The sequence below is a fragment of the Carassius auratus genome, chromosome 44 (genome assembly GCF_003368295.1).
Source record: "Carassius auratus strain Wakin chromosome 44, ASM336829v1, whole genome shotgun sequence".
Classification (NCBI taxonomy): Eukaryota; Metazoa; Chordata; class Actinopteri; order Cypriniformes; family Cyprinidae; genus Carassius; species Carassius auratus.
The window spans coordinates 13,620,084-13,646,704 of NC_039286.1; the positions used below are offsets into that span (position 1 = coordinate 13,620,084).

General features: G+C 35.2%; 2 protein-coding genes across 2 annotated transcripts in view; both read right to left on the bottom strand.

The window, feature by feature from the left end:
• The window catches only part of LOC113062585 (POU domain, class 2, transcription factor 2-like), a 61,118-nt gene extending 51,195 nt beyond the window's left edge, over positions 1–9,923 (bottom strand). The window contains exon 1 of the mRNA XM_026232522.1: positions 9,745–9,923. The gene's annotated coding sequence lies outside the window, so the exon portion shown is untranslated. The remainder of the gene's footprint in view (positions 1–9,744) is intronic.
• Positions 9,924–12,555: 2,632 nt separating this feature from the next.
• Positions 12,556–26,621, bottom strand: part of LOC113062584 (sodium/potassium-transporting ATPase subunit alpha-3-like) — a 32,223-nt gene continuing 18,157 nt past the window's right edge. Inside the window, exons 8-21 of the mRNA XM_026232516.1 lie at positions 26,319–26,587; positions 23,237–23,435; positions 21,378–21,622; positions 20,475–20,667; positions 19,953–20,265; positions 18,836–18,986; positions 18,582–18,750; positions 17,098–17,252; positions 16,838–16,961; positions 16,558–16,703; positions 15,034–15,164; positions 14,819–14,920; positions 14,583–14,674; positions 12,556–13,585 (exon numbers count right to left, since the gene is read on the bottom strand). Coding sequence (XP_026088301.1) covers positions 13,557–13,585; positions 14,583–14,674; positions 14,819–14,920; positions 15,034–15,164; positions 16,558–16,703; positions 16,838–16,961; positions 17,098–17,252; positions 18,582–18,750; positions 18,836–18,986; positions 19,953–20,265; positions 20,475–20,667; positions 21,378–21,622; positions 23,237–23,435; positions 26,319–26,587 — 2,318 coding nt within the window. The 3' untranslated portion in view covers positions 12,556–13,556. The remainder of the gene's footprint in view (positions 13,586–14,582; positions 14,675–14,818; positions 14,921–15,033; positions 15,165–16,557; positions 16,704–16,837; positions 16,962–17,097; positions 17,253–18,581; positions 18,751–18,835; positions 18,987–19,952; positions 20,266–20,474; positions 20,668–21,377; positions 21,623–23,236; positions 23,436–26,318; positions 26,588–26,621) is intronic.

Consider the following 26,621-nt stretch of genomic DNA (forward strand, 5'->3'; position numbering starts at 1 on the left):
AATATGTGATCCTCCATTACAGCGGAAGAGGATAATGCCCCAATACCCTGTTTGTGATCTTTATGGGTTGCTGGGCGTCTGTGTAAGTGTGTGCAGCTACGTGCAGGTGGTGAATAAGTGTGTGCAATGTTCAGTGTTTTTACATTAAAAATAGGTGTTTATGTATTACATTTTACAAATCACTATATAAAAAAAATCTGTATTATTTAATATAACAATTGTTTTTACTATATTTAATATTATAAATGTGATATTTTATTAAAATATTTATTAATTAATAAAATTTAAAATGGTTTATATGGCATATACAAATATTTCGAAAGAGACTTTTGTTGACAAGCATAAGTAATAGCATTTATGAAATATCCATTCAAGGTAATTCCAATAAGTTTTGAACTCCTTTTTTGTCTAACAGTGACACACTTAACAGGTTCCTCTCCACTCTTTTCTCTCTCTCTGTCTTGCCTTGTGCATTGAGACTGTGTGTGGGTAGATTTAGAACCGAGATCAATAAGAAATGTAGAAATCAATGCACTTAGCACTAGGAAATCAATGGGCCCTAATCGGGATGCCGATGGCACAAGTCAAAACAATTAAGAGAGAAGAAAAATGTTTAACAACCTCTACTCTCTTGCTTACACAGTGAAGACGAGAGAGAGAGAGAGTGGGGGAAAAGGAGAATGAGGGGAGCAATGCCGATGAGATTACAGCTGGGAATCAGGAAGTGCTGAGAAAAGGGGAGCTGAAAAGCCGAACATTGATAGAGGGAAGTGGGCGAGGAAAAGGAATTTATGGTGTCAATGAAGCAGGAGGAGATGATGAAAAATTGAGGACGAAATCAGACATGTTATTATCCAGCAGAGAAGAAAAGAGAGGAAAAGCGGACGGGAGAAGGGAAGGGTGGAATTATTTGACACAAATAATGAACGAGTGCCAGCGAGAGGACTCAATTATGGACGACGGCCAACCTAAATGGACCATCACACAATTTTAAATGGTGACTAAGCAAATTAGGGTGTCAAAGGTTAGCGGCCATGTTTTTAATGTGCGACTGTACAGCAGTTGGTTCAACGGTCCCATCAGATGGCCGAACACAGGGGCGCTCATCCATGGGTAAGCATGTAAATCTAGCTGTCAATCAAAACAAGGGCCAATTACTGATGCACCTTGACCAAGTCGCATCCAGCCAATCGGAAGCAAAGTGAAGCGCCGTCGGCTCAGTCTATGAAAGCTACGGTGGCACAGGTTGATGCAGAGTGGGTGAGTTGTGATTTGGGGTCGATCAATAGCTGAACCCCATCTTGACCTCTACCTCATTCTTAAGGCAAAGGGGGGAAATCAATGCGGAGGGGTCTATGATTCCTGATGTATGGATTGGTGAAGTGCCAACTAATCAGTGAGTTAATGAATGTGACACTATACCCATTAACCTATTGATATGACACTTGGCAACCTGAACAAACATGCACATGACACTGCATATACTCACACTCCATCAACATAAAGATACAGTAGACAAAATAAATGGGCAATAACTATGGGATTTAGTATCAAGATTTTTTTTTAATGCATTTAATTGTAGCTTAAAAAGGAACATCACTGAAGATAAATACATTGCACAAACAAAAGAAAAATAAGTGAGAGAAACAAGGCACAAGATGACAATTGCAGGGAGTGTGAGTGACTGATAAGACGAGGGAAAAAAAGAGGGGAAGAGGAAGCAAAGAAGGTTGTATCAAAGGAGGTTTCAGCATTAGGGGCTCAAAGGCGAGGGGGGATACCTCTGATATTTGGGATTAGAAAACGTGGTGTAGGCAGGGATTAAGCAGGAAGAAAAAGAGGGGAGGAGAAGTAACAAAACCTATAGGAGTGTAAATACTTAGTCTGGAGATTTTTTTTTTTCAATTAAGAACTTTTCTGGCCTTGCATTCCCTCGTTTGTGTCTACCTACCTAATTCTTATTGGTAGGCCTATATTTCAGTTTTAAAATATAAATTCTTAACTATACAGTAACTATTGCAGGTTCTTCAAGATAAAATTTAATAAAATAAAAAAGGCAAAATAAAAAAAAGATAGGGAGCATATGTCTTTTTTGTATTCAGTAAAAATACACACGCACACACACACACACACACACACACCCTTACCACTTTATTTAGCTGCTGAAAAAATACACTACAGGCCTTTTTGATGACAACATGCACGTTGTGAGAAAATCATATTTAGGGGTTACATTTTTTCTTCTTCCCCATATTATTGTTCAATAAAAACAGGAATATTTAGAGGACAAACCTGTGTAGATTAACATGCAATTCATGATGACATTTACTTAACATCCTCACACAGGCTTCTACCTTTACATCTGTGTGTGTTTGTTTCTGCCGTCTCTCTCTTTATGTACGTGTGTGTGAGACTGTGTATTTTGGGGCCGTGGGGGTTGATGTTAGGCCCTCTTGAAGGTCAGGTTCAGTGTCAGTGGTCAAGGTCAGGTGTTAATTCATGAGAGCAAGTGAGAGAGAGAGACACAGAGAGTTAAAATCTACTTAATCTAAAAGGACAATGGCAGAATTTGACCAAAACAACGAAAATGCACACAACACCAAGAAATGACACCATCATGACTGCTAGATGACCGGCCCCAGTGCCAATCATTTTCTCTCTTTCTTTCCTCACCATACCAGTTTGACCACAGGGGTCAGACTCTAGTGAATGAGGTCATTCGTCTGGGATGAAACTGACCTTCAACCCCTCAACTTGATCGCTTGCCCGCATTCTAAGCACCTGGACAACCAACCAGCACAGAGCTAGCTCACAAAGCGTGCGTGTGTGTGCATGCGTATATGTGTTTGTCACAAAACAATCAAATCGTTTCACTTATAGAAAAACATACATACATGTTCTCAAGCCTAAATATATATTGGCAATGGTAGACAATAATATCATAGCTTATTAAAAATTAACCATACTATTCTATTCTTTTTTTTTTAAGTAATACAGCAAAGCCTTAATGCAGCTCAAACACATGCACACACACTTGATTTGGTCTGTAATAAAAGCACACACAATGAAGACGAAGCAAAGCATCGATGAGGTCAATTCCTCACTAACTCTCCTTATGATGGCACATCAAAAAATCAATGATCAGCTCCAGAATCAAAGCTATTGATTACAAACAGAGCAAACCTGACATGCAATCTACACACTGTGTCAATGCTCCGGCAAAATTAATTAAAAGTAAATTCAACCATGAAATATCCTTATTTAATATCTAGCATTATTTTGGAGGAACAAATATTTTATATAAAATATTAAATAGTATAAATTTACTTTCATGGATTATTTTCGGTTTCTATTTTATATTCTACAATTATGAGAAAATACAAATAATAGGCTGTATGTGGTGCAATATTTTAAATAGCAAAGGTTAAGATTTAATTCAAAAACAGCTATCAATTATGAGCAGGTATGGATATTTAAAGTATTCCAATAGAGTCTATTTCTTCGGATTTCAAATATTAGATACAATGATATCTAGCAAAGCATTTTAGATATAATTTTGAGGACAGAAGCTGATGCGCGCTCTCGCGGCCGGCGCGTCTGGAGTCTGACCACGTGCCCTTTGACACTGTGAGGTCGTGAGCTAATGGGCTTTGCACATTGTGTGGACTATTAGTATTTTTAAGTGTTAATGCCACGTTATTTTTTTTTTCCTTCTTTTTTTTTCTTCAAAGCCTTTTGGACCAAAAGTTGAGGTTTAAATTGAAGGATCGATATTTTGCCGAGGTGAGCGAAATTTTGTCCTTCATGACAAAAAAATGAAATAAATACTCACACAGATATCATTCCATTTAGTCATGAAATGCAAACGATATTCAAATATTAATATTTGTTCAATATCTGGATTTTTTTTTTTACATGAGGCTATTTTAAACGTATTAGTCATGTAATTTATTATGCAATCATTTTGCGTGATTTTACATAATTAAGATAACAATGATCAAAATATAATTTTTGTGACACATGCATGCAGGTTATAATAAATTATTAAATGAATTATATTTCAATTCTAAAACTCTATGTGAGGCCACCAGAAATGATGTGCAAATTAAATCACATGCGTGACCATTGCATAGTTTTGCATCTTCCATTTCGAGTTTTTACCAACACCTGAACGTTCAGGTGTCAAAAATGGATTTCCTTTTAGTTGCTCTGTCATGTGATGTGGGTATGCTACATTTATCATAAATTTAAAAAATAAAAATAAAGAAAAACAAAAACATTAAAATTAGACAAATTTATTAATATCAAATTATTAAAGCACGCACATGCATTAGCCTACTAAAACTCTTAGCTGGCGTACACAGGCTACGTCTATCTGTAACTAGCATGCATTTATTTAATGAATGCATATTTGCATTTTTAAACTCAAATATCTAAACGTTTTAATTCGCAAAAAAAATAAAAAAAATAAAAATAAAAAATGAAATATTAAAGATTCTTTCAGTTCCTTATCGAAATTTGACGACTGGAGTCAAAGGCATTATGAGACTAAAATTAATATTCACTTTTTTACATAAATTTGCGTTTGATTTTAAAATTTGAATATGTTCCTTATATTAAAGTCTTAGGCATAGCACGTTAGCATTTTGAATATGAAATAATGCAAACATGTCAATGCATATTTAAACATTAATGCAAATACTGACATATTATATATTTTAACCATTTAGCAATAAATTAATTCAGTGCTATATCGTGAACACCACACACATAAGAGCAGTAAACACATTTTAAGAAATGCAAGAGTACTATATAAATTACATTTAAATTGTAAATTCGACGATCCAGTTCTTTAAACGAAAGCCACTGCACTCAATGCCACAACAGTTCACCTGAATTAATCAAATAAACCTACAGGAAACATTAGATTAAACACTGGGATAATCGGACACCATTCAAATACATACTAAAACAGAAACATACGAATACTTTTTATTCTGTTCTGAAATAAACTAGTGAACACAAGAAAAGTTTGCATATTGCATTTGCTTTAGATAAAGGTTCAGAATAAAAAAACAACTACACACATTAAGGCTATAAAAGAAAAACACAAAACCACAAATGTGTGTGAATGCGTTTCTTCTTTTGGCAAAGAAAACAATGGAAGCGCCTCATTGCAAAATCAACGGCAAACCTATAGTTAGTCTCTGAAAATATTAAAAGGGTAAGACTAATCTTAAACTCGTGCCTTTTTTCTTTCTGTTTGTCATCAATTTTGTCTTTAGACTAACCCTTACGAAATGGTGAATGATGCCAAAAGAAAAAGAGAAAAGTATATTGAGAAAAAGGGTTGGGTATATCTTGGTTGCGTAGGATGAAGTAAGGTGAATTTTGAATATTTTTGACAAATCATGCATTAGAATACCCTTAAACACAATCCTCAAATTTCAAATATTTACTCCATATAAATAATTTAATTATAGCTTAAATTATATTTCATGGGAAAGCCCTTTTACGCGGCAAATACAGCTTGCTGAAGAAAGACAGACAGCCTTTAAACCTGAGGATTTTCACTGAATCTTTGTTGTTGGTGTCAGCATGTCTCTGTCTCCGTCTCTCTCTCTCTCTCTCTCTAGATAGAGAGATACCAGGCGCGCGCCGGGAGGAAGTGTGTCTCGCTCCCCTCTCGACCTGTCGATATTCCGATGGTAGTTCGCTCTTTATAAAAGTCACAATTCCATCCTTTTAATTGATTTCTCATAATTAACTCAGTGTTGATCGATTTCCACTCGACGGCGCGTCGGCCTCTCTATCCGGGAACACACCGGTCGCGAACATAAGGCCTTATTATTTTCGCGTTAACTGAAGCCGAGTAAATATTGACCACACTCAATATCAATTAAAGCCTAACGGTACTAAATAATCCCACTGTTTCTGCCACAGAGGTCCCCTCGACAGGTGGAGAGGTCGTCAAAATGAAGAGAAAACCTGTTTTTTAAAACTGGATTACGCATTATGTTCTGTCTTTTGATAGATAAATTCATCATAAATTGAAATAAACATTATTCTAATTACAAAAAAAACATATTCCTAACATAAATTATTAAACTTAGCATATGCATATTCACACACCTTTGTGTGACTTGCCATTTTCTATCTGGTAATAGAGTGCAATAAAAAATTAAAATCAGCTACTGAAAAACAAACTCATTTGAATAATTTGGTGAAGCCCTGTCCTCTAAATGTCAATGATTTGCTTTTAGTGGACCTTTTAAATCCTATTAAGCATCATCTGAATTATTCCATTTGATTTTTAAAATAATCTAACTTCCTATTTAGGCAATTAAAAATATTTTTTCAGTGCCAGTAGCTCTAGTGGTGTGAAAAATGGGAACATTTTCAGCAACCAGCAGGTCCGAATTTCTAAACTTCATTTGTAAAAGAGAAAGAAGCAGAGAATCCCAAGCTTTTGAAGAAAGCCGGCTCTGAAATTCAAGAACAGAGAAAGACAGTGAGGCAGGAAAGCAAGGACAGGAGAAAGGTTTATCACAGCTTTATCAAGCAGGCACCTGACAGGATAATGGTCACTAACTCAATGTGTAATTATCAGAGAACACGAGGGTCAATCCTGTACCTAATTTGTTTGAAAAACAAAAGCTATAATTTTTTTGCCAAAGATTATGTTTGCATGTTAATTTTAAAAAAAAATAATAATAATCTGATTGCTGATTGATTAGTTTGATCAACAACAAAACATATAATATTATCACACCTCTCATTTTTACCATTGTATTTTCCTCCAAACAAAAGCATTATGAAGGTAGGGCTTTAAAATATTAATATTAAGAAATGCACTTCTGAAAAGTAAAAGGCAAAAGAGGCTGAATACAGGAAGGCAACAGAGATGCACGAAGGAAAGAAAGCATCAAAAAGAGGAGGGGAGTGCATAAAGGAGCTGAGAAGGAAAAAGTGGAAGAAATAAGATGGTGTAAGAGTGGATCAGAGAAAGAGAGAGGGGCGAAAGAACACGGGTGGAGGGAGGGATGTAGAGGCCCCTTCTCTGTAGAATCAAACCCCTCATGAATTAAACGCTTTAAGGCTCTGAATAGGAGGCACGTGCAGGAGGGCCTCTGAGAATAAAAAACGCTCACCCCATCTGGCTCTTTCAGGGAGAAAGAGTGAGCCAGAAAGAAAGAGAGAGATCAGGAGAAAGCGGAAGATCAATGGGCATGACACGGCGAGAAACCGGAGGAACAACAGCCGAGCGTGATATATTTGGGGCTTTGTGCGGGACTACGCAAATACACAGTGTTAACTAGATCAAATCTTTAATGTTATTAACAAGAGGACCCAAAATTGAACACCTAACAGTTGTCCTCACCAACCTTTAATCTGTGAGCGACCTTCAGACACTTTTTCCCCTGCGTCCCTCACCTTCCATCTCTCCTTCTCTCACTTTCCCTTGTTGTACCCAGCATCTTTGCTGTTTCCATGACGACTGAGTAGATACTGATGGGGAAGGGGGCACATTTGTGAGGGAGCCTGAGAGTTGCTGAGGGTGGGACTCCGCTTGATGGACATTGGCACATTTGAAATCCATCATTCATGACTTAATGGATGAGATTTATAATTCTGCATGTACTGTATAACAATAGAAGCACAAGGTTACACTACTCTATAATACTCTAAAGAACTTACACAGTACTATTAGATATAATGTTTGACTCAAAGTCACCATGAATTCAAAATCAATCAGATTTATATTTCAATACAAGAATTGTCAGTGCACTCTGTTCCAAAGAAAGAAAGAAAAAAACCATCGGCTTTGTATTTCATCAAAATGTTGAACAACATTACAGAGGATAAAATCAAATCTCGCTTTAACTTTTTGTCATGTCAGTATATTCCTGTAATTTGATGCATTTGCTGATATTAATATGGCCACAAAGATGAAATTCTGATAGCTTGTAATCTAATTCATTGAGATCTTTATAAAAGTAAAGACTACTTACAAAAATGAATATAACTAGCATTTGTCACTTTATATCTCTCAATTCAATCTTGTATTAAGACATTTAAATGATGATCAAAGCTCATTCATTTTATTGTGAGAGGTAAAACATACAATGATAATTGAGAGATGTGCAAATAAATATTCCTCAAAAGCCAAATGCATCATATTTGATACTATATTTTAACATAATTTTTCTAAAAAATAAATAAATTAAAGATGTATAGAAATCAAGTAAACCTAAAGAAAATCTAGAATGATAAACATGTGCTTTTACTTTCTAAAGAAAGAATAAACTATCACTTAGATGACAAAGGGACAAATGCAAGGAACTGAATATAACACTAATAATGCCGTATATCATTTAGGCATTATTTGATCACAGATAAACATCTGCACCTCAAGCCCTCTCTGGTCCACCTGTATCTGTTACACGGTCCTTCGAGCGCATCCAAAACGCTGCCGCCCGACTTGTTTTTAACCTCTGGAAATTCTCTCATTTTCCGCCTTTGCTCAGCACTCTACACTGACAGCCAGTAACTGCACGAATTAAACCCAAGACACTGGTCCTAGCCTGCAATGCTGCCAGTGGCCCATAGAACCATTACCTAAAATCCTTCATCAAACTCGAACACCCCCAGTCAGGTCACTGCGATCAGCCACTTCTGGTCTCTTAAATCCCCTCGACATGAAGACTTCCTACTCATCCAAGTCCAGATCTTTCCATCCATTTCTATCCTGGTTCCAAACTCCAAATATCAGACCAGCTGACCGGTTTAAATCAGATACAAATTGACATGCTTTAGCCTTTAGCCTGCCTGCCTCTTTGAAAACACACACACACACACACACATACACACATCCTTATTTGAAACACTTAAAAAACTTAATTAAGCCACTAAGATTTGGTTCAAATTGACACTGAATAGACTAATCAAAATTGATTGTACATTGGTTTCTTACCAGTTCTTTACACCAAAGCTTCATACTCAAACTGCTGGAATTACAGATGTGTTTTGCAACATGGCAACTCATTTCTAGCTTGTCAATTTTTTTTATTTTTACTAACTATTACGAGCTTCAAGCTGGTTATAAAAGTTTAAGGTTGACTTTGTAAAATGGTGTGAAATATTTAACTAGCCAATTACCAGTTTAGACAATGAACCTGTTACAAACTACAAGCTCAGTGATTTAATTTTTTTTTTTTTTGTCATAAATTGTCCTAAATTAAATTGATTAAAGTTGACTAGAGTTCGAGTCGGTTTTGAAAAAAAAACAACAACAACAGCTGACATCATGTAACGTAAACAAACATTTTATGTAGGCTAATGTAGGCTATATATTACTTAAATATAAATATAAACAGTATTTGTTTAGGTAAGAGTCTCATCCAAGTCCCTCACCAACCTATTAGATTATTTTATTCCAACAAAAATAATTTCCATCACATTTAATCCCTCTTGACAGGAATACTAGAGTAGAATAATAGCGGAATCACTTTTCAAGATTAAATCTCGTCAATGAAGCCCCATTTGTGTGACAATCAGACATAAACGTGCATATGTATAAATGTGTAACATTATCACCTGATTAAAAGGATGAACTCCGAGCTGAAGAAACCATTTGAACCAAATCTTGACCGTTCAGACAATTATAAACAAGAAATCAGATGATTTGGGAAGTTAGGTCGCCATCCAGCGGTGTGAATCGTTCTTTACAAGAGACAGACTCACCCAAAATAGCTTGTGGAGACTGTTGCGGTCTGAATGAAGGGTTGAATCCCCCATCGGGAAGTAAAAACAAATGTTTATGGCGTCTTAAGAGTTGATTTCAGCAGCATTAGTAGTAACCATAAAAGTTAGACAAAGTTAGTTTAATTAAGGGCACGTATATGGGGCACTCATGAACAGAAAAGTCCGTTGGCCTCAGAAAGTAACCATAGCAACAACTAACCGCTCGAGAGCTTTTCGTCTCAATATACGATATATTTATTCTCGTGTCAATCTATTATAGATTTACATTTTACAAGTAACGTTATATCTCAAAAAGTGTTAATACACAAGTCTAAAGGATAGCATATACTAAAATATACGCGAAAACTGCTTCCGTTTTTTGTATAACGTTAGGCCCAGGTCTACTTCAATATCGTTCCTCAAAGTTTTAGTTTTGAAGAACAAACGCTGATTTTAGCAACTTCAACTGATAGAAACTCATATTAGATCCTTTGATGTTAAGATTTAAAACCAACAGTTGAACTCTTTATTTAAATCGGACTGCTCTTGGAAAGAGTAAATTAAGCATTGTTTTATTGTACTAAAAATTAAGTAACCATTGATTTTCGTGGAGTGATTAATATTTGTATGACCAGAATTTTACCACAAATACCTTGTTTAAACCGTTTTTTTCTTCTTTTTTTTTTTTACTAAAACCATGGTTAATTAACACCTCACATTCTCATATTACCGGAGTAGTTTTTAATATAAGCTGATTCCAGCAACCTTAACTGAAACTCACACAAGCCTTTGATATTATTAGCTATTATTAATAGAAGAATTACACACAAAAGTCACACTTTTCCCAGATAGCACACATACGTCTGCAAGATGTCTAAGATCACTTCATCCAGAAAGCATGTGTACAAACATCTGATAGATGTCTATTAAGATTCTAAACTTTTTTTTTTTTTTTTTTTTAAGTTTTACATTCTAAATCCTAAACGTCCTACAGATGTATTGCAGATGAGCAAACACAATGCAGATGTCAAATAAACGTCTCTGTGATGTACTTGTGCTATCAGGGTTTATTTCGATTGGACTGCTGTGTTGTGGCAAAGAGCACCTTTTTATGGAATATGTAGTTATATATAGTCTGTTTTAGTCTGTGTTTATGAAGTGGAGATCAGTCAAAACACGGCGGTAATGAACATGACTGCCATCCCCACCAAACACAGAGCATGTCCACAATTACTCATCACCCAAACATTACTGGTCAGCCAAGTGACCCCGATGACCTATTCGGCAGTTGCCAAGGAGACAACCTTGGAGCACATCTGACCATTGCCCCCTCCCTTCCCCCTTTCTGCTGAGACGAGGCGAGCGATCGATATTCTATCACACAGAACAGTGGAGCGAGAGAGGGAGAGGGGGAAAGGGGGAGAGAGAAAGAGAGAGAGATTGGGGGTTTGCATTGAGCAGAAAGATTAAAGCAGGCAGGACAGCTGACAAGGAGTGTGTGTGTGTGTGTGTGTGTGTGTGTGTGTGTGTGTTTCATAATGAGGAGACATATTTCTGTTATTTTGGAGAGTTGGCTTCAAGGCATGTTTGTAATTCTGTTTTTAGAGGTGTGGTTTTGTGTGTGTGTGTGTTTGTGAGCCCTCTTCATCATCAAAATGAAACAGCGGCTGAATGTAACCAGGGAATTCATCAAAGACTTTACTGCAGCCCGTCTCCTCCTTTCTCTTTCATATAAAACCCCAAACTGTATATATATATAATAGCTTGTATAAATATATGAGCTGTTATAGGCCCTGGGTCTCTATCTGTGTGAGCAGACAGTCTTTAAACGGGGTGACCCACTCCTCTGTCTGCGAAAAAGCAATTTAATTTATTTTTTTACAGACAATTTTATCTCAAATTAAATTTACGACCACCTGATATTTTCGAAATGTTATTGAAAAATAACTTCCTCAAAATGATGAATGTTGCTCAAATATTAAGGAGTGATTTCGAGTGAGATGTGTTTAATGTGATTATAGCTGTGATATGATTTTGGGAGAAGTCACCTCTATAAATGTCAGAGCACCGAATTCATAAAATCTATGATAAAGAAGGTCATAAACCTGCGAGAGTGAATTAATGATAGTAAAACCATTAAGAGATTTGCAGAGTTCAGAGAAAAGCCATTACAGAGATAAAAGTTCTCACACTGGTCATGTTAATCGAGCGAGTGGTTGTGATACTTTATTAGCTGAATTAGCAATTTACTGGCTGAATCAAGAATGTGCATAGGTCGTATTCCATCTTTCAAAATAAAAATAAAATATTTGTAAAGTAAAATAATTAAAAATTAGAAATTCTAAGATATTATAAAATAATTAAATCCATTTTATTTTATCAAATTATTTTCAATAACATTTAAATCACATTTCTTACCCCCATATTCTCATTAACATACTGCAAATATATATATATATATTTTTTTTACACAATTAACTGTCTGAATCACACAAAGCCTGTCAAGAATGTGCCTTGTATAAAAAAATACAAATAAATACATAAATAATAAAAGTAAATAAATAAAATACAAAATAAAATATCAGTATTATACATTTTTATAGTTTAAATTAAATTTAATAACAGGATGATTCTCATTACCTTAATACAGAACTGATTAAATAATGACAATCACTGATAATAATGTGAATTCCAAACTGAAAAGACATCTGGATGCATTCTGGATGATATTCAGCTAAACCAAAAACATGAAATTTCATTTGATTTCATGCCAGACATCAGACACAAAAACAAACTGACGCCAAGCTGAGAAAAGAGAGATCCTTCTTTTTTATTTCATTTTTTGCTGTTGTTTCACATATTGGTACATTGCTTCTATTCCATTTTTTCTGCACTTATTTAAACAATGAAATCAGAGCGAAATCTCTTTTTCCTAGGACACAGAAAGATTTTTTTTTAAACAGGGGAAGAGGGAAAACAGGGGCGGATAGAGGAGGGAGGCTTCTTCACATCGTTCACGAACAGACAAACAGACGGGGACTGAGAGACGGACAGAAGGAGCAAGAGCAGGGAGGGAGGACGGGGGAGTGCAGGATAAAAGGGAGAGGAGGAGTGAGAGAGAGAGAGAGAGAGAGAGAAAGAGGGGGTGGCAATGTGCTTTGTCATGTCTGAGAAAAATGAAACCAAGCAGCTCTCAGACACACTTCTAACATAAAAAGGTATCGAACAAAAAAAGGTATGAATGATTAATAAAAAAAAACACTCAACAACAACAACAACAACAGTGACGTGCGAAAGAAAGAGAGCCAGACAGGAGTTAGCAGATGCTGGATCGGGGTGAGGAAGGCTGTTTTCCTCGTTTCCCCCAGTAGAGGGCGAGAGCCTTGATGAATTATGATCATTAGGTTATTTGTATTTCTTGATCATAAAGATGGAGAGGGATGTAGGACAGTAATCTAGCGTGGCAGTGTTTGTACAGGAGTCCCTGTCGACCGTGAAGGAGTCTTGAACAGACGTGATGTGTGACATCCATTACAAAAGCCGTGCGTTTGTGTGTTTAACAGTATTAGGAAACCTTACCACTATCACACTGGCAGATTCAGCTGTAGTCTTTGGGCAGAAACAAAGAAACGATACAAAAAACTCTGTGGTTGGTCCTCTCATCTTATTTATATTTCAGAGTGACATGGTTGTTTCTGTTTTGGTGATTTTATAGTGGAGGGAAAAATGGGTAGAATGTAAAAGAGAGAGAGAGAGAGACAGAAAGAGAGAGTGAGGGAAAGGGAAAAATCTGTGAGTGAAGGATTTGACAATTAGTAGTACGTCTCCTTTTCAACCCAACCTGAAGTAAAACAGAGAGAGAGAAAGAGAGTACAAGTTCATTCAAATTCAGCATCAACAACATGAATATAAACATTGCTTCTTTGTAGGCGATCAAATATTCACAATATTTATATGAGGAATATAGTGAATATTACTAATAGCACTTTAATTTTTCCTCAGAGCATGTATGGCATAAAAAATCATTTAAATGAATCCATTCAAAAGGTCAACTTCAGTGAATTGATTCAAAACTCTGATTGATTCATTTGCATCATGAACTCTATACTGTTCACATAAGTGTCCGTGTGGCATTTTTCATGCAATAAAACATTTTTGTGGCCTAATGTTTTTGTGGAAACTTTTTTTCAGGATTTGATGAATATAAAGTTTTTTAACAGGGCAGCATTTAATTTATATTTTAAATTTACAATTTTTTTTTTTTTACTGTCAGTTTTTAATTGAATACATCCATAATAAATCAGTTGATTAAAAAAAGTGTGTAACACTTTAGTATAGGGTCCAATTCACACTAATAACTAGTTGCTTATTAGCATGTCTATTATTAACATATTGGCTGTTTATTAGTGCTTATAAAGTACATATAATGCATGACATCCATAATCCTACCTAATACCCTAAGCTTAACAACTACCTTACAAACTATTATTAAGCAGCAAATAAGGAGTTAATTGAGGCAAAAGTCATAGTTAATGGTTAGTTAACAGTGAGAATTGGACCCTAAAATAAAGTGTGACCAAAAAGTTTGTTTAGCATCAAATTAGTATATTAGTATGATTTACATTTATTTTAAATTGTGTACATTATTAAAATGTAACAATATTTCTGTTTTTACAAGATTTTATATTAAATAAAAGTAGCCCTGGTGAGCAGATGAAACTTCAAAAACATAAAAAAACCATCCTGACCACAAACATTTGAATGATACTATAAATGGCTATAAAAAAGCTATGGAAATATCTGCATATATAATTATAGAATAATTCAAAGCTCTGTACCTCCTGGGTTTCGGCGCAGGATAAGTTTTCGGATCTCATCATAAACAAAAATTAAGAAGCTGTAAGGGAACGCACAGAACCACCAACTGGGCCTGAGAGAAGAAACGAGAGGGGGGAAAATAAAGAGAGTTCAGATTAGTCAAACTGTTGTTTCCTCAGCTATTGCTCTGATGAAGCATAGATCTAATTTGCTTTGTAATGTTCCATCAGGAGGTTTCTATGCAGGTAACACTCACTTGAGAGGATACATCCTGAGGGCCACATCCATGCCGGGACAGTAAGACAGGAAGGCAGCAAGAGCCGTCTCCTCAAACAGGCCAAAGATCAAGATTTTATTCCTACAAAGAACAAACACAACCGTTAAACTCAGTCACTACAAACCCCAAGCTTCACATCTGATCTAACTACTAAAAGTGCTGTTGGTTAACGGGATATTGTGAGCGTTACTAACTTCATGCCCTGCTGGAACACAGAGTTGCGGCGAGTCTTGCAGATGATGACGTCGGCCCACTGCACCACCACGATACTGACGAAGAAGGCCGTGTGACAGGTGAACTCCACAATCTTCCTCTGCTCATACGTCTGACAGAAAGACATTTATCATTACACACTCTCACATTCTCCACATTCACATACACTGCTGTTTAAAAGGTTGGAATCAGTAAGATTCCAAAAAATTATTGCAAAGATGCAATCAATTGTGACCCTGGAGCACGAAGCCAGTCTTAAGTCTCTGGGGTATATTTGTAGCAATAGCCAAAAATGCATTGTATGGGTCAACATTATCGATTTTTCTTTTATGCCAAAAATCATTAGGATATTAAGTAAAGATCATGTTCCATTAAGATACTAAGTAAATTTCCTACTGTAAATATATCAAAACTTCATTTTTGATTAGTAATATGCATTGCTAAGAACTTCATCTGGAAAATTTAAAGGTGATTTTCTCAGTATTTAGATTTTTTTGCATCCTCAGATTCCAGATTATCTAAAAGTTGTATCTCGGCCAAATATTGTCATCTCTCAACAAACCATTCGTCAATGGAAAGCTTATTTATTCAGTTAAAAGAATTAACCCTTATGGCTGGTTTTGTGGTCCAGGGTCACAATTGATAAAAAGTTGCAAATAAATGCTGTTCTTTTGAATTTTCCCTTCATCAAACAATCCGGAAAAAATTGCATCATGGTTTCCACAAAAATATTAAGCAACACAATATTAGTTTATAATAAAAATGATTTGGTTTCATGAGTTTAAAATTAGTGATTTCTGAAGGATCACGTGATACTGAAGACATAACTTAAATAAATTACAATGTAAAATATATTTAAATAGAAAATATAATTTTTTATCAGTTAATTGATTTTTGTTTAAATGTTTTTTAAAATGTTTGTTAAAGATTATTATTATTATATTATTTCAGTTTTACAGTTTTAGTACAGCAAATGTCTCTTTGCAAACTAAATTAATAATTAAAATAAATGTAACATTTATTTCATTTCAAGTAACATTTTTTTAATGGTTTTAGTTTTTTTATGAAATAACCCTGGTTTATAGATATCCCTATTGTTGATTTTTTACCTTTCCTACATTGTCAAACACTTGTGGAATATCTCTCCAAATGTGTTTGAACAACAATCTATAGATGCATCCTTATTAATAAACCTTGATTCTGCATCTTCTGCATCACACTTCCTCTCTTCAAAATCATATTGCTAAATTGTTTTGATTTCTTCTACTCCGTCAAAACCGGAATATTAATAGCTAAGATGAAAGCCTATAGCCAGTAACAGACCAACTCTAAAAACATGATTAGCTCTTACAGTAGTAATGTTATGTTTTGATAAGCTTGTTCAAATCAATAAAGTTGGTGTTTCTTAGAAGCTCTAAGAAGCATCTCCTTTATGAATACACAGAAATGCAGTTGCTTCATACAAGAGCATCTACCAAATGTTGAGTTTGTGTGATCTGATTTACCCATTGCTGTCCGTAACTGTCCTCCAGGTCATTGTTAGAGCGATCGTCCCAGTTTAACCGGATGCCCACCAGCAGACTGGGAAGCCAGCCGTTCTCAGCCAGAATCACGAAATAACTGAAAAAACCTCCCAGGGCCTGAATCATACCTACATGTTTAAAAAAGGGAGACAGGACGTCACTTTTATTCAGTTTGGGTCAGTTAGACCAGCTGGTCTGATTCAACAGCAGTTCGGTCAAACCAAACCTGAACTTAGAGACATTTTTCAGTTAGTTCACTAACCGATCTGTCCGTAGGCGATGCTGATGAGACGCTCGTTCACCAGCTTGTCCCTGTGAGGGTTACGAGGCTGGCGCTTCATGATGTCACTCTCTGCTGCTTCATAAGCCAATGAGATTGCAGGGACCTGAGATGGAAAGCAATGATTGGTTAATGTTATGAAGTATGATAAACAGAAAAGAACAGTCATTATTACATTCACCAGAATGTTCATTGTTAAAAAATAAAGAGATAAGATGTGTGTGTGTGTGTGTGTGTCTCACCATGTCAGTGCCCAGGTCAATGCAGAGGATGGTGATGGTCCCCAGAGGAAGAGGAATGTTGACCAAGATGAAGAACAGGAAGGGAGTGATCTCAGGGATGTTGCTGGTCAGTGTGTAAGCGATGGACTTCTTCAGGTTATCAAAGATCAGACGACCTGGGACAGGAAAAAAAGAAACATAGATCATCATTACCTGAGTCAAGTCTTGTGCTTCTGTGTTTTTCCAACATTTGTCAAGACAAATTGCTTGCAGAGAAATGCTTTGCATTATGCTGCCTGGAAAATCTCTCAATAGTGTTTATTCTTTGGTTTAAAAATGATCTACCTTTACCTCACTGTTGTTAAGATTTCTTTATTAAAGCAATAAAAAAAAACTGAAGCTTTTACTTTTTTCTTATCCCCTCTTCCCTTCCTGTCCTTGATTTTACTATTCTGAACGAGGACAGAAATCTTGTGTAACTATCACTTCTCGTGTTCATTACCATCATTTATATGTTGAATCGCTTGTAGCTTTCCTCAAATGTAATTTACTTTGGATAAAAGTCTCTGCCAAATGAATAAATGTAAAAACTTTAATTAAATATAGAATTAAATATTGAATGGAATTATAGGCTATAAAACCATATGGCTGTATTCAATAAATGGTTATAGTGAATTAATTTATATATTTTTGGATTATATTTCAAAATCCAAAAATATATGTTTTTTTAAAGTGATTATACAATGACATGCTAATTTGTGTTTATTAATTTGTTTAAATATTACCTGCTTTTATTTTTTGTAGTATTGTTGTAGTAAATAAGTAAATAAATACTAAAATACTGTATTAAAACAACTAAAATATGATTAATTTAAAAAAGACAAACAAAATGAATTAAAATTAAGTTTGACTCTTTATTTATAACATTTTTGTTCAGTATTTCTATTGAATTTTAGTTCAAATATTTTGACAAATTTTAAATATAACCATAAGTCAAATCGTTATAGTTAATAAATGTTTAACTTGAATTAACACATACTTAAAAAAAAAAAAAAAAAAAAAAAAAAAAATATATATATATATATATATATATATATATACACACACACAGTTTTCTTCACTGTTGTTGTCATTTTATTAGATTTTTTTCTTATTAAAGGATTAAACTATATGAAACGATATTGTACTATGATGAAACTATAACATTTTTTATTGATATCATTTTTTTTTGTTTTGCATCAAATTGTTGTTTATTTAATTATCTGTAGCTTAAGTTTTAAAAGCGATTTCTTTTTTGTTAAGTTATGTCATGTTTATATGGACCCCAGGTAGACTAGCAAAAACTAGATTTATGGAATTGAATGGAGCTCCAATAAACGAAGAAATGATGAAAAATATAGATCAAAATCCGGTCCATAGACAAAAACAATTTCCTGATGTGAGCTGCCTTCGTTTTCTGGCTTGTTCTGGATTTCTTTCTCTCTTTCTCATATCCTCTCTCTTACCTTCCTCGACTCCAGTAACGATGGACGCAAAGTTGTCGTCCAGCAGAATCATGTCTGCGGCCTGCTTGGAGACGTCTGAGCCAGAGATCCCCATCGCAACACCGATGTCTGCCTTCTTCAGAGCGGGCGAGTCGTTCACTCCGTCACCAGTCACCGCCACAATGGCACCCTGTGTGTACAAATATGAGTCAGTTATTTCCCTCCATATTATGATTATAGAACTAAGTCCTTTTTTGTGTTATTTAGGTGTGCACCTGTCTCTGGCAGCCCTCCACGATGATGAGTTTCTGTTGAGGAGAGGTCCTGGCGAACACGATCTCTGTGTGATTCTTCAGCACTTCATCCATCTGGTCCTGCGAGAGATCCTTCAGGTCCGAGCCGTGGATCACACAGGCTTTAGCGTCCCTAAAAACCCATACACACCAACAATTGCAAATGAAGACTCGCTCAAAGAACCTTAAAAGAGCCATGTATTCCTATTGTGAAGAGCATTTAAAAAAATCGAAAGAAACTTATTTTACGCATTAAAAAGATTCCATGGATGTTAAAGTTTCTTTATGGAACCATCAATGCCAATGAAGAACTTTTATTTTCTTAAAGTGTGGATGTTTTAGCAGTGACAAACTTCTGAAGTTATTATAGGAAGTATTGTACTATTATATACTGTAAGTAGTATAGAGATTATTGATTCAGAACAGTTTAGACATGTTCCTGGATCAAGATCCTTTGTCATTCCTAGAAATAATATCCCAATATTAAAACTCAATTTGATTCAGAGGCCCAAGCTGAGGAAAAATATGCAATTTGGTGCATTTGCTGATATTTATATGGGCAAAAAGTGAGATGAAATTCTAGTATTGTAATATAAATGAATGAGATCTTTATTACAGTATAGCAGAATGCATATATAAAACATATATGAATAGGAGTCATCACTCTATATTTCCCAATAAAAAGTGTTCACGTATAATACTTGGTTTTATGACCAAAGCTCTTTAGTTTTTTTTATTTAAAACATATAAAGCAATGCAATACAATGATGACTGAGACAGAGAAACATTACTCAAAAGCCTTTAAAAAAGACAAATTTTAACATGATTTTCCGAATAAATAATCAAGTAAACCTGAGTGTCCAAGTATCAAAGTTATTAAAATGTTTACTTCTTATTTCAGAGCAAAAAGACAAGTTAACCATGATTTCACGATTAAACTAAAAGGCATTTTACTTACTAAAAAAGGCTTAACTATCAATCAAATGGCGAAAGGTATGCAGTAGACTCTGTACAGCATCATGTTGATCATTTAGTGGCCTCAGAAATGTGTGTATCAAATCTGACACAGTAGGCTTTACATGGTTTAAGTTGTCTGTACCTGGGGTTGACCTGGCTGACGGGAATATTCAGGCGAGCGGCGATGTCCTCCACGGTCTCGTTACCCTCAGAGATGATCCCCACACCTTTAGCGATGGCCTTGGCCGTGATGGGATGGTCTCCGGTCACCATGATGACTTTGATACCAGCTGAGCGGCATTTGCCCACAGCGTCAGGGACGGCAGCTCGGGGAGGGTCGATCATGGACATCAGACCCACAAAGCACAGGTTGTCTGTCTGGAAGTTAATGTCGTCTGTGTCGAAGGCGAATCCTTTGGGGTACTTGTCCTCAGGCATGAACAAGTGGCAGAAACCTGGATGGAAAGGAGGAAAAAAGACTGTCAAAAAGTTTTGAGGATCCAGTGTTTTTGTCTGTCATGTGCCTTGGATTTATATTCATGTTTGTGGTTTTTAAAATGATTTTTAAGAGCTTCGTGATGAAGCATCAGGAAACAGAAAAGCACATGCACATCCATCACTGTGGTTTGATTTTGATATTCCACGTCACATCTCTTTTTCTCACCCAGCACTCTTTCTCCCAGTCCTCCGAGCTCCAGGTAGGCGTTCTGGAAGGCCTCCTTCAGTTCCTCGTCCATGGGCTGTTCTTTGCCCTGCTGCAGGATGGTGGAGCAGCGGTCCAGGATGCGCTCCGGCGCCCCCTTCATCACCAGCAGGTAATGGCAGTCGTTACCCTCATCTGACTCGTGCACTGACAGCTGATGTGAACACACACCCAAACACATGAAAATAAAAGTTCATGAAAACTGAATAATCTTTTACACGTGAATTAAGATTAGTATGCTTAATCATTCTTAAGAATTAAAATAAAAATTTAAGAGGAATGGCATTGTCTAATGATGGACTACACACATCTTTTCTTTACCATTTAATTTATAATGATGACCTAAACAACTCTGTAGATTTCTGTAGACAAAATTATTCATAATCAAATTTAGAAATGACTTTTAAGTATTTTTATTATTAACAAAAATGTACAAGTATTTCATACAAAAAAATTATATTAAAAAATTCTTAGTTTAAATTAAATTTTAGAGAATTTGGAAAGTTGTGTCTTGTGGTGTGACGATAATCTATTTATCTATAAGGACCATTTGAAATTTTTCTTTTTTTAAATGAATACATGGAATGAACATGGGATATATATATATATATATATATATATATATATATATATATATACATTTTAACAAAATCTTGTGGTAACTTAAAAAAAAAGGACATGAACATGTCAACCCTTTATTTGGAAATTAAAGTTTACATAATATTATACTTATATTATTATACTGATATATTTTGAATTGACAGTAAATATACAATATTATTATGTAAGGTTACACTGACTGAATATTAACCAAGTTAATGGATGCGTAATTCAGTCACATCAGATACTGAACAGTAACCAAACCTGGTATTTGTTGGTGGAGTTGAAGGGAATTTCAGCCACTTTCTTGTTCTTGTCCCTCATGGCTTTGACGGAGCCGCAGGAAAGCTCGATGCACTTGAGAAGAGCCGATTCAGAGGCGTCCCCCGCGACATCACGCTTCAGGATGGGCAGAGAGTCCTGTCCCGCCTTAAACGAGGCTCTGTTACAGAGCGCCGCCACACGGGCCAGAGACAACCACGTCCCAGAGCTCTTGTCAAAGGATGCACCTGTTAGAGAACACACAGAATCAATACAGTATCTATATACAGCTTAACAACCAGCTAGAACACCCGGATAATGCAAATGAACTACTTTCTGTTTGAATATACTTTACTTTAAGATGTCATTTATTTCTATGATGCAAAACTGAATTTTCAACATCATTACTCCAGTCTTCAGTGTCACATGAAGAAGAAATTATACTATTCTAATTTAATATTAACATTATAAAATGCTGATTTAGTGCCCACAAAAACGTTATTATTATTTTTACCAACAGTTGGAAGATGTGAAATAGATTAAATAAACCATTAAATTATTAAATAAAAATATATAGTCTATATAGTTTTTATTCATTTTTATTCCAGGTTTAGTTTCAGCTATTGTAGAACATCAGTATTAACTACATAAAAAAGAGAAATAGTTTATTTTGTCTCTGTAAACATTTCTTTTATTTATTAGTAACACATTTGTATGGTTTTAGTTTTTGTTAACTATAACAAGCTTTTGATCCATTTAAAGGGATAGTTCACCCCAAAAAATTTAAATTCTGTCATTATCTACTTACAAAATAGTATAAGTTTCTTTCTTCTGTTTATTATGAAAAGATATATATATATATATATATATATATATATATATATATATATATATATATATATATATATATATATATATATATATTTTTTTTTTTTTTGTTTTGTTTTTTTGTTTTTTTGTTCAACAAAAGAAAGAAACTCATTCAGGTTTTTAACAGCTTGAGGGTGACTACATAATGACAGAATATTTGGGTGAACTATTCCATTAATATAGAAGCCCATTTCCACCACTGTATAAAAATTCAAACAATAATTTTTTAACCTCACAATTCTGACTTTTTTCTCACAATTGTGGCTTTATATCACACAATTCTTACTTTTATTTTCATAAGTCTGACTTCTTTTGTCAGAATTGTGAGATTTGAACTCATGATTGTGAGTTATAAAGTCAAATTCTGAGGGAAAAATGTTTATACTGTATCTCAAAATTCTGACTTTATAACTCGCAATTGTGAGTTTATTATCTTTCAATTCTGTGGAAAAAAAGTCAAAATACTCCATCTGCTATCAGACGTGCAATCTGGGTTATATGTAGTGACGGGAACACTTTTTGTAAGGGAAGAAAACAAAAATAACGACTTTATTCAATAATTCCTTTGTCAACGATCTCCTCTGTATCACTCCACATCATTGCGCTGTGTATGCTCTTCTGTGTCCTCCGCGCCACAAGGATGCGCTGTTTCTACGTTTATTTAGCTTTGATTTAAATTAAAACAGCGCACCCTAGTGGCGTGGAACACACAAAGAAATTCTTGAATAAAGTCATTATTTGGTTTTCTTCGCTTACAAAAAGTGTTGGACAGATGGAGCATTCTTACGGCTTTTTTCATATCTTTTCTGGACCTTGACACTATTATTTAATTGGCAGTCTATAGGACAGTCTCAAGCCTCCAAGTTTTCATCCAAAATATCTTAAATTGTGTTCTGAAGGCGGACTGAGCTTTAACGGGTTTGGAACGACTTGGGGTTACGTGATTAATGTAAAAATGTTCATTTTAGGGTGGAGTTTCCCTAGCAACTCACCCGACTGATCTTCGGTGGTGTCCGCCTCATGGATCTGATTGTCGAACCACATGTGGGCGACAGTCATGCGGTTCTGCGTCAGGGTGCCGGTTTTATCAGAGCAGATGGTGGATGTGGATCCCAGAGTCTCCACAGCCTCCAGATTCTTCACCAGGCAGTTCTTGCGGGCCATGCGCTTGGCCGTGAGCGTCAGACACACCTGAGAGACAGAGACAGAAACAGAAAGACAGAAAGAGAGAAAGAGAGAAATGGAAACAGAGGAAGAGAAAAACATAGCACAAGGAAGTGTGAGGCAGAAGTTGAAAGGAAAGGGAGGTGGAGAGAAAGAGAAGCGAACTGAACTTCAGTGACATTACATTGTTGGTAATGTGGCACAATGCAGCATCGTGCAGTAAGAGAAGAGTGTTAAATCAAAAAGAGGCTCTGAAGAGCCAAGGCAAGCACAGCAAGAAGCAGAGAGGTCACAAACATACTCTACACAACGTCTGTCTTTTGTTATTGACATCAAAAGACCAGCCAATCAAAATCTAAAGAATATTTGCAAAATTCATCTGCCAAAATCAACAGTTGTGACATGCCCTTTACATCCAAAACCGCCTTAAATACTCTAGATATATAACCCAGAATATTTTAAATAAGTGTTCACTTGCAGTGAAGAAAAAAACAGTAATAATAATTTTTCTGAGGTAAATTATTGGCTGCTGAGAACATGCAAAATGCAGGTGTTACACGTGTACTTTTTTCAGATTTGGTCTTTTAGACCACAATCTGTCCTGTGACAGACTACAACTATAATTCATACAAATATAATCAGATTTAGAGAAAACTCAGTGTTAAAATTTGATATAAAGATCATCCAAATTTTATACAAAAAAAAACCAAAACATTTTACTAGTTTCAAGCATGAGGTGTAGCTTTGCACTTTGCATAAAACAAGATTTAAAAATCCAAATTCTCTATATCACATTAATAATTATTATCCACGTTTTTGTTTACTTTTGTGATTTTTTTTGTGAATGTCCAATATCGCACCCTTATGGAAATGTTGAGATGCTTTCTTTAATCAATGAAACATATAAGATATAAGTTATAAAAAAGTCAAAGTATATAAGTTATAAAATAAGTTATAAAGAGCAGCACAACTGTTTTCAACGTTACTTGAGAAGCAAATCAGCATATTAGAATGATTTCTGAAGGATCATGTGACACTGAAAACTGTTAACAATTCAGGTTTGCACCACAGGAATAAATTATATTTAAAAAATATTCAAACAGAAAACTTATTATTTATAAGCATTGAAGATTGCAAAACGTTTTCAAGAAAAATCAAGGTAGTGGAGTTTTTTTTTTACAGTCATTTTTTTCTTACAGTCATGAAATTTTGCTAAAAAAACAAAGAGCTGAAAAATAAATGTAATAACCTTAGATTTGTAGATTATGTTTTTTTGTAATTTAAAAGAATAACTAACATTTACTGTAAATAAGTATGATATCAAATTTGCCAGTTTGGTCCAAAAAGCATTAGAAACCTTACAGTCAAAAAATATTTGTAAAAAGTCTCAGTGTCGGTGTATATAGCATGCATATTCAGCATGCACATTTGCTTTGCATTATGAATTACACATTTCTGAATGCAGTGAAGCATGAAACCAAGCTTGACTTCTGCGTAGAGTATGTTTGAGGTCTAGTTGTGCATCGCAGCAAGAGGCACAGGACAGCCCTGATGCACAGCCAGAGCCCCGGCGGTCTCTATGTGGCAGCCACTAGCTCGCACAGGCAACTAGAGATACCACAGAGTAATACTTTGTCAGATTTTCATATTGACCTAGGCTTTCAACAGTGAGAGTCTGTAAAAGAACACAGGAAGAGAAAGAGAGGAACAGACAGGGAGAAAGAGAGACAGTGATAGAGTCACGAAGAGTCACAGATATGGAGGATTAGAGAGAGGGAATACAGTTCAAGAACACACACGATGAGCGTATACTGACACCACACAACCACAGACGAGAAGCCACAACACTCACTAACACTGTCAAGAGTTACACCCAAGAAGAAATCAACCAGAGACCAAAAATGATTCAAACACAGATTCAAGTGTGAGAATATGTTCAGAATGGCACAAAAAGTAGTAAAAGTAGTAACCTCCCCTGACTAGCTCTGCAAAATTAAAAGAAACTAAATTAAACCAAATTTTTTTTTATCTACTGAAACCAATTTTTTTATCTACTGAACGTGCAAAAATATATATATATTCTCCTGTGATTAAACATTATTTTGCATAAATGTTTTAATTTTATTTTTGTATGCAAAACAAATAATTAGACAAAAATAAATAAATAAATATATGCATGTTTGTAATACACTATATATATATATATATATATATATATATATATATATATATATATATATATATATATATATATATATATATTGTCTAATTATTTGTTTTGAATGGCAATATTTTATATATTTATTTGATTATTTTTAATTCTTTATTTACTTTTTTTTTTTTTTTTTTACATAAAACACTATCGTTTAAAGGTTTGGGGTCGGTAATATTTCTAATGTTTCTGAAAGAAGTTTCTCACTTAATTATGCATTAAATGAACTCCAAAGTGACATTTAAAGACATTTGATTGGCTGAATAAAATAATTATTTTCTTTAAAAAATCTTACTGACCCCAAACTTTTAAACGATAGTGCACATTTATTTAATGACATATTATTGTCCCTTGTGAATTTATATAGCAAAAATAATCTAGCCCTCTACTGTATATATTTATCATTGCATATGGAGTAATGTTATACATAATATTTTGCATACTCAGTAGGGAGTATGCGGTACATTCTGTGCAGTATGTAGTACTGTACGTACTATGAAATATGTTAATATGTTGTACGTCCATTTCAAACATGCCATGAACAAAAAATAAACAAATAAAGATGACGACAAATAAACATTAAGTCACAAATTATACTGAAAAATAACAATAAAAACATGTACGTGTCACAAAAACACTTGCAGGGACACCAATACACACTACAAAACCCTGAGACTGAGAAAGAGAGGAGTCCTCACAGTGACGGTGGCCAGCAGTCCCTCAGGCACATTGGCGACGATGATGCCGATGAGGAAGATGACCGCCTCCAGCCAGCTGTAGCCCAGGATGATTGACAGGATGAAGAAGGAGACGCCCAGGAAGACGGCCACGCCGGTGATGATTTGGATGAAGTGCTCGATCTCCTTGGCGATGGGGGTCTTTCCGGTCTCTAGGCCGGAGGTCAGAGTAGCGATGCGGCCCATGACGGTTCGGTCACCGGTGCACACCACAATCCCACGAGCGGTACCTGACAGGAGAAGAGAACAGAAAGACATCGTTAC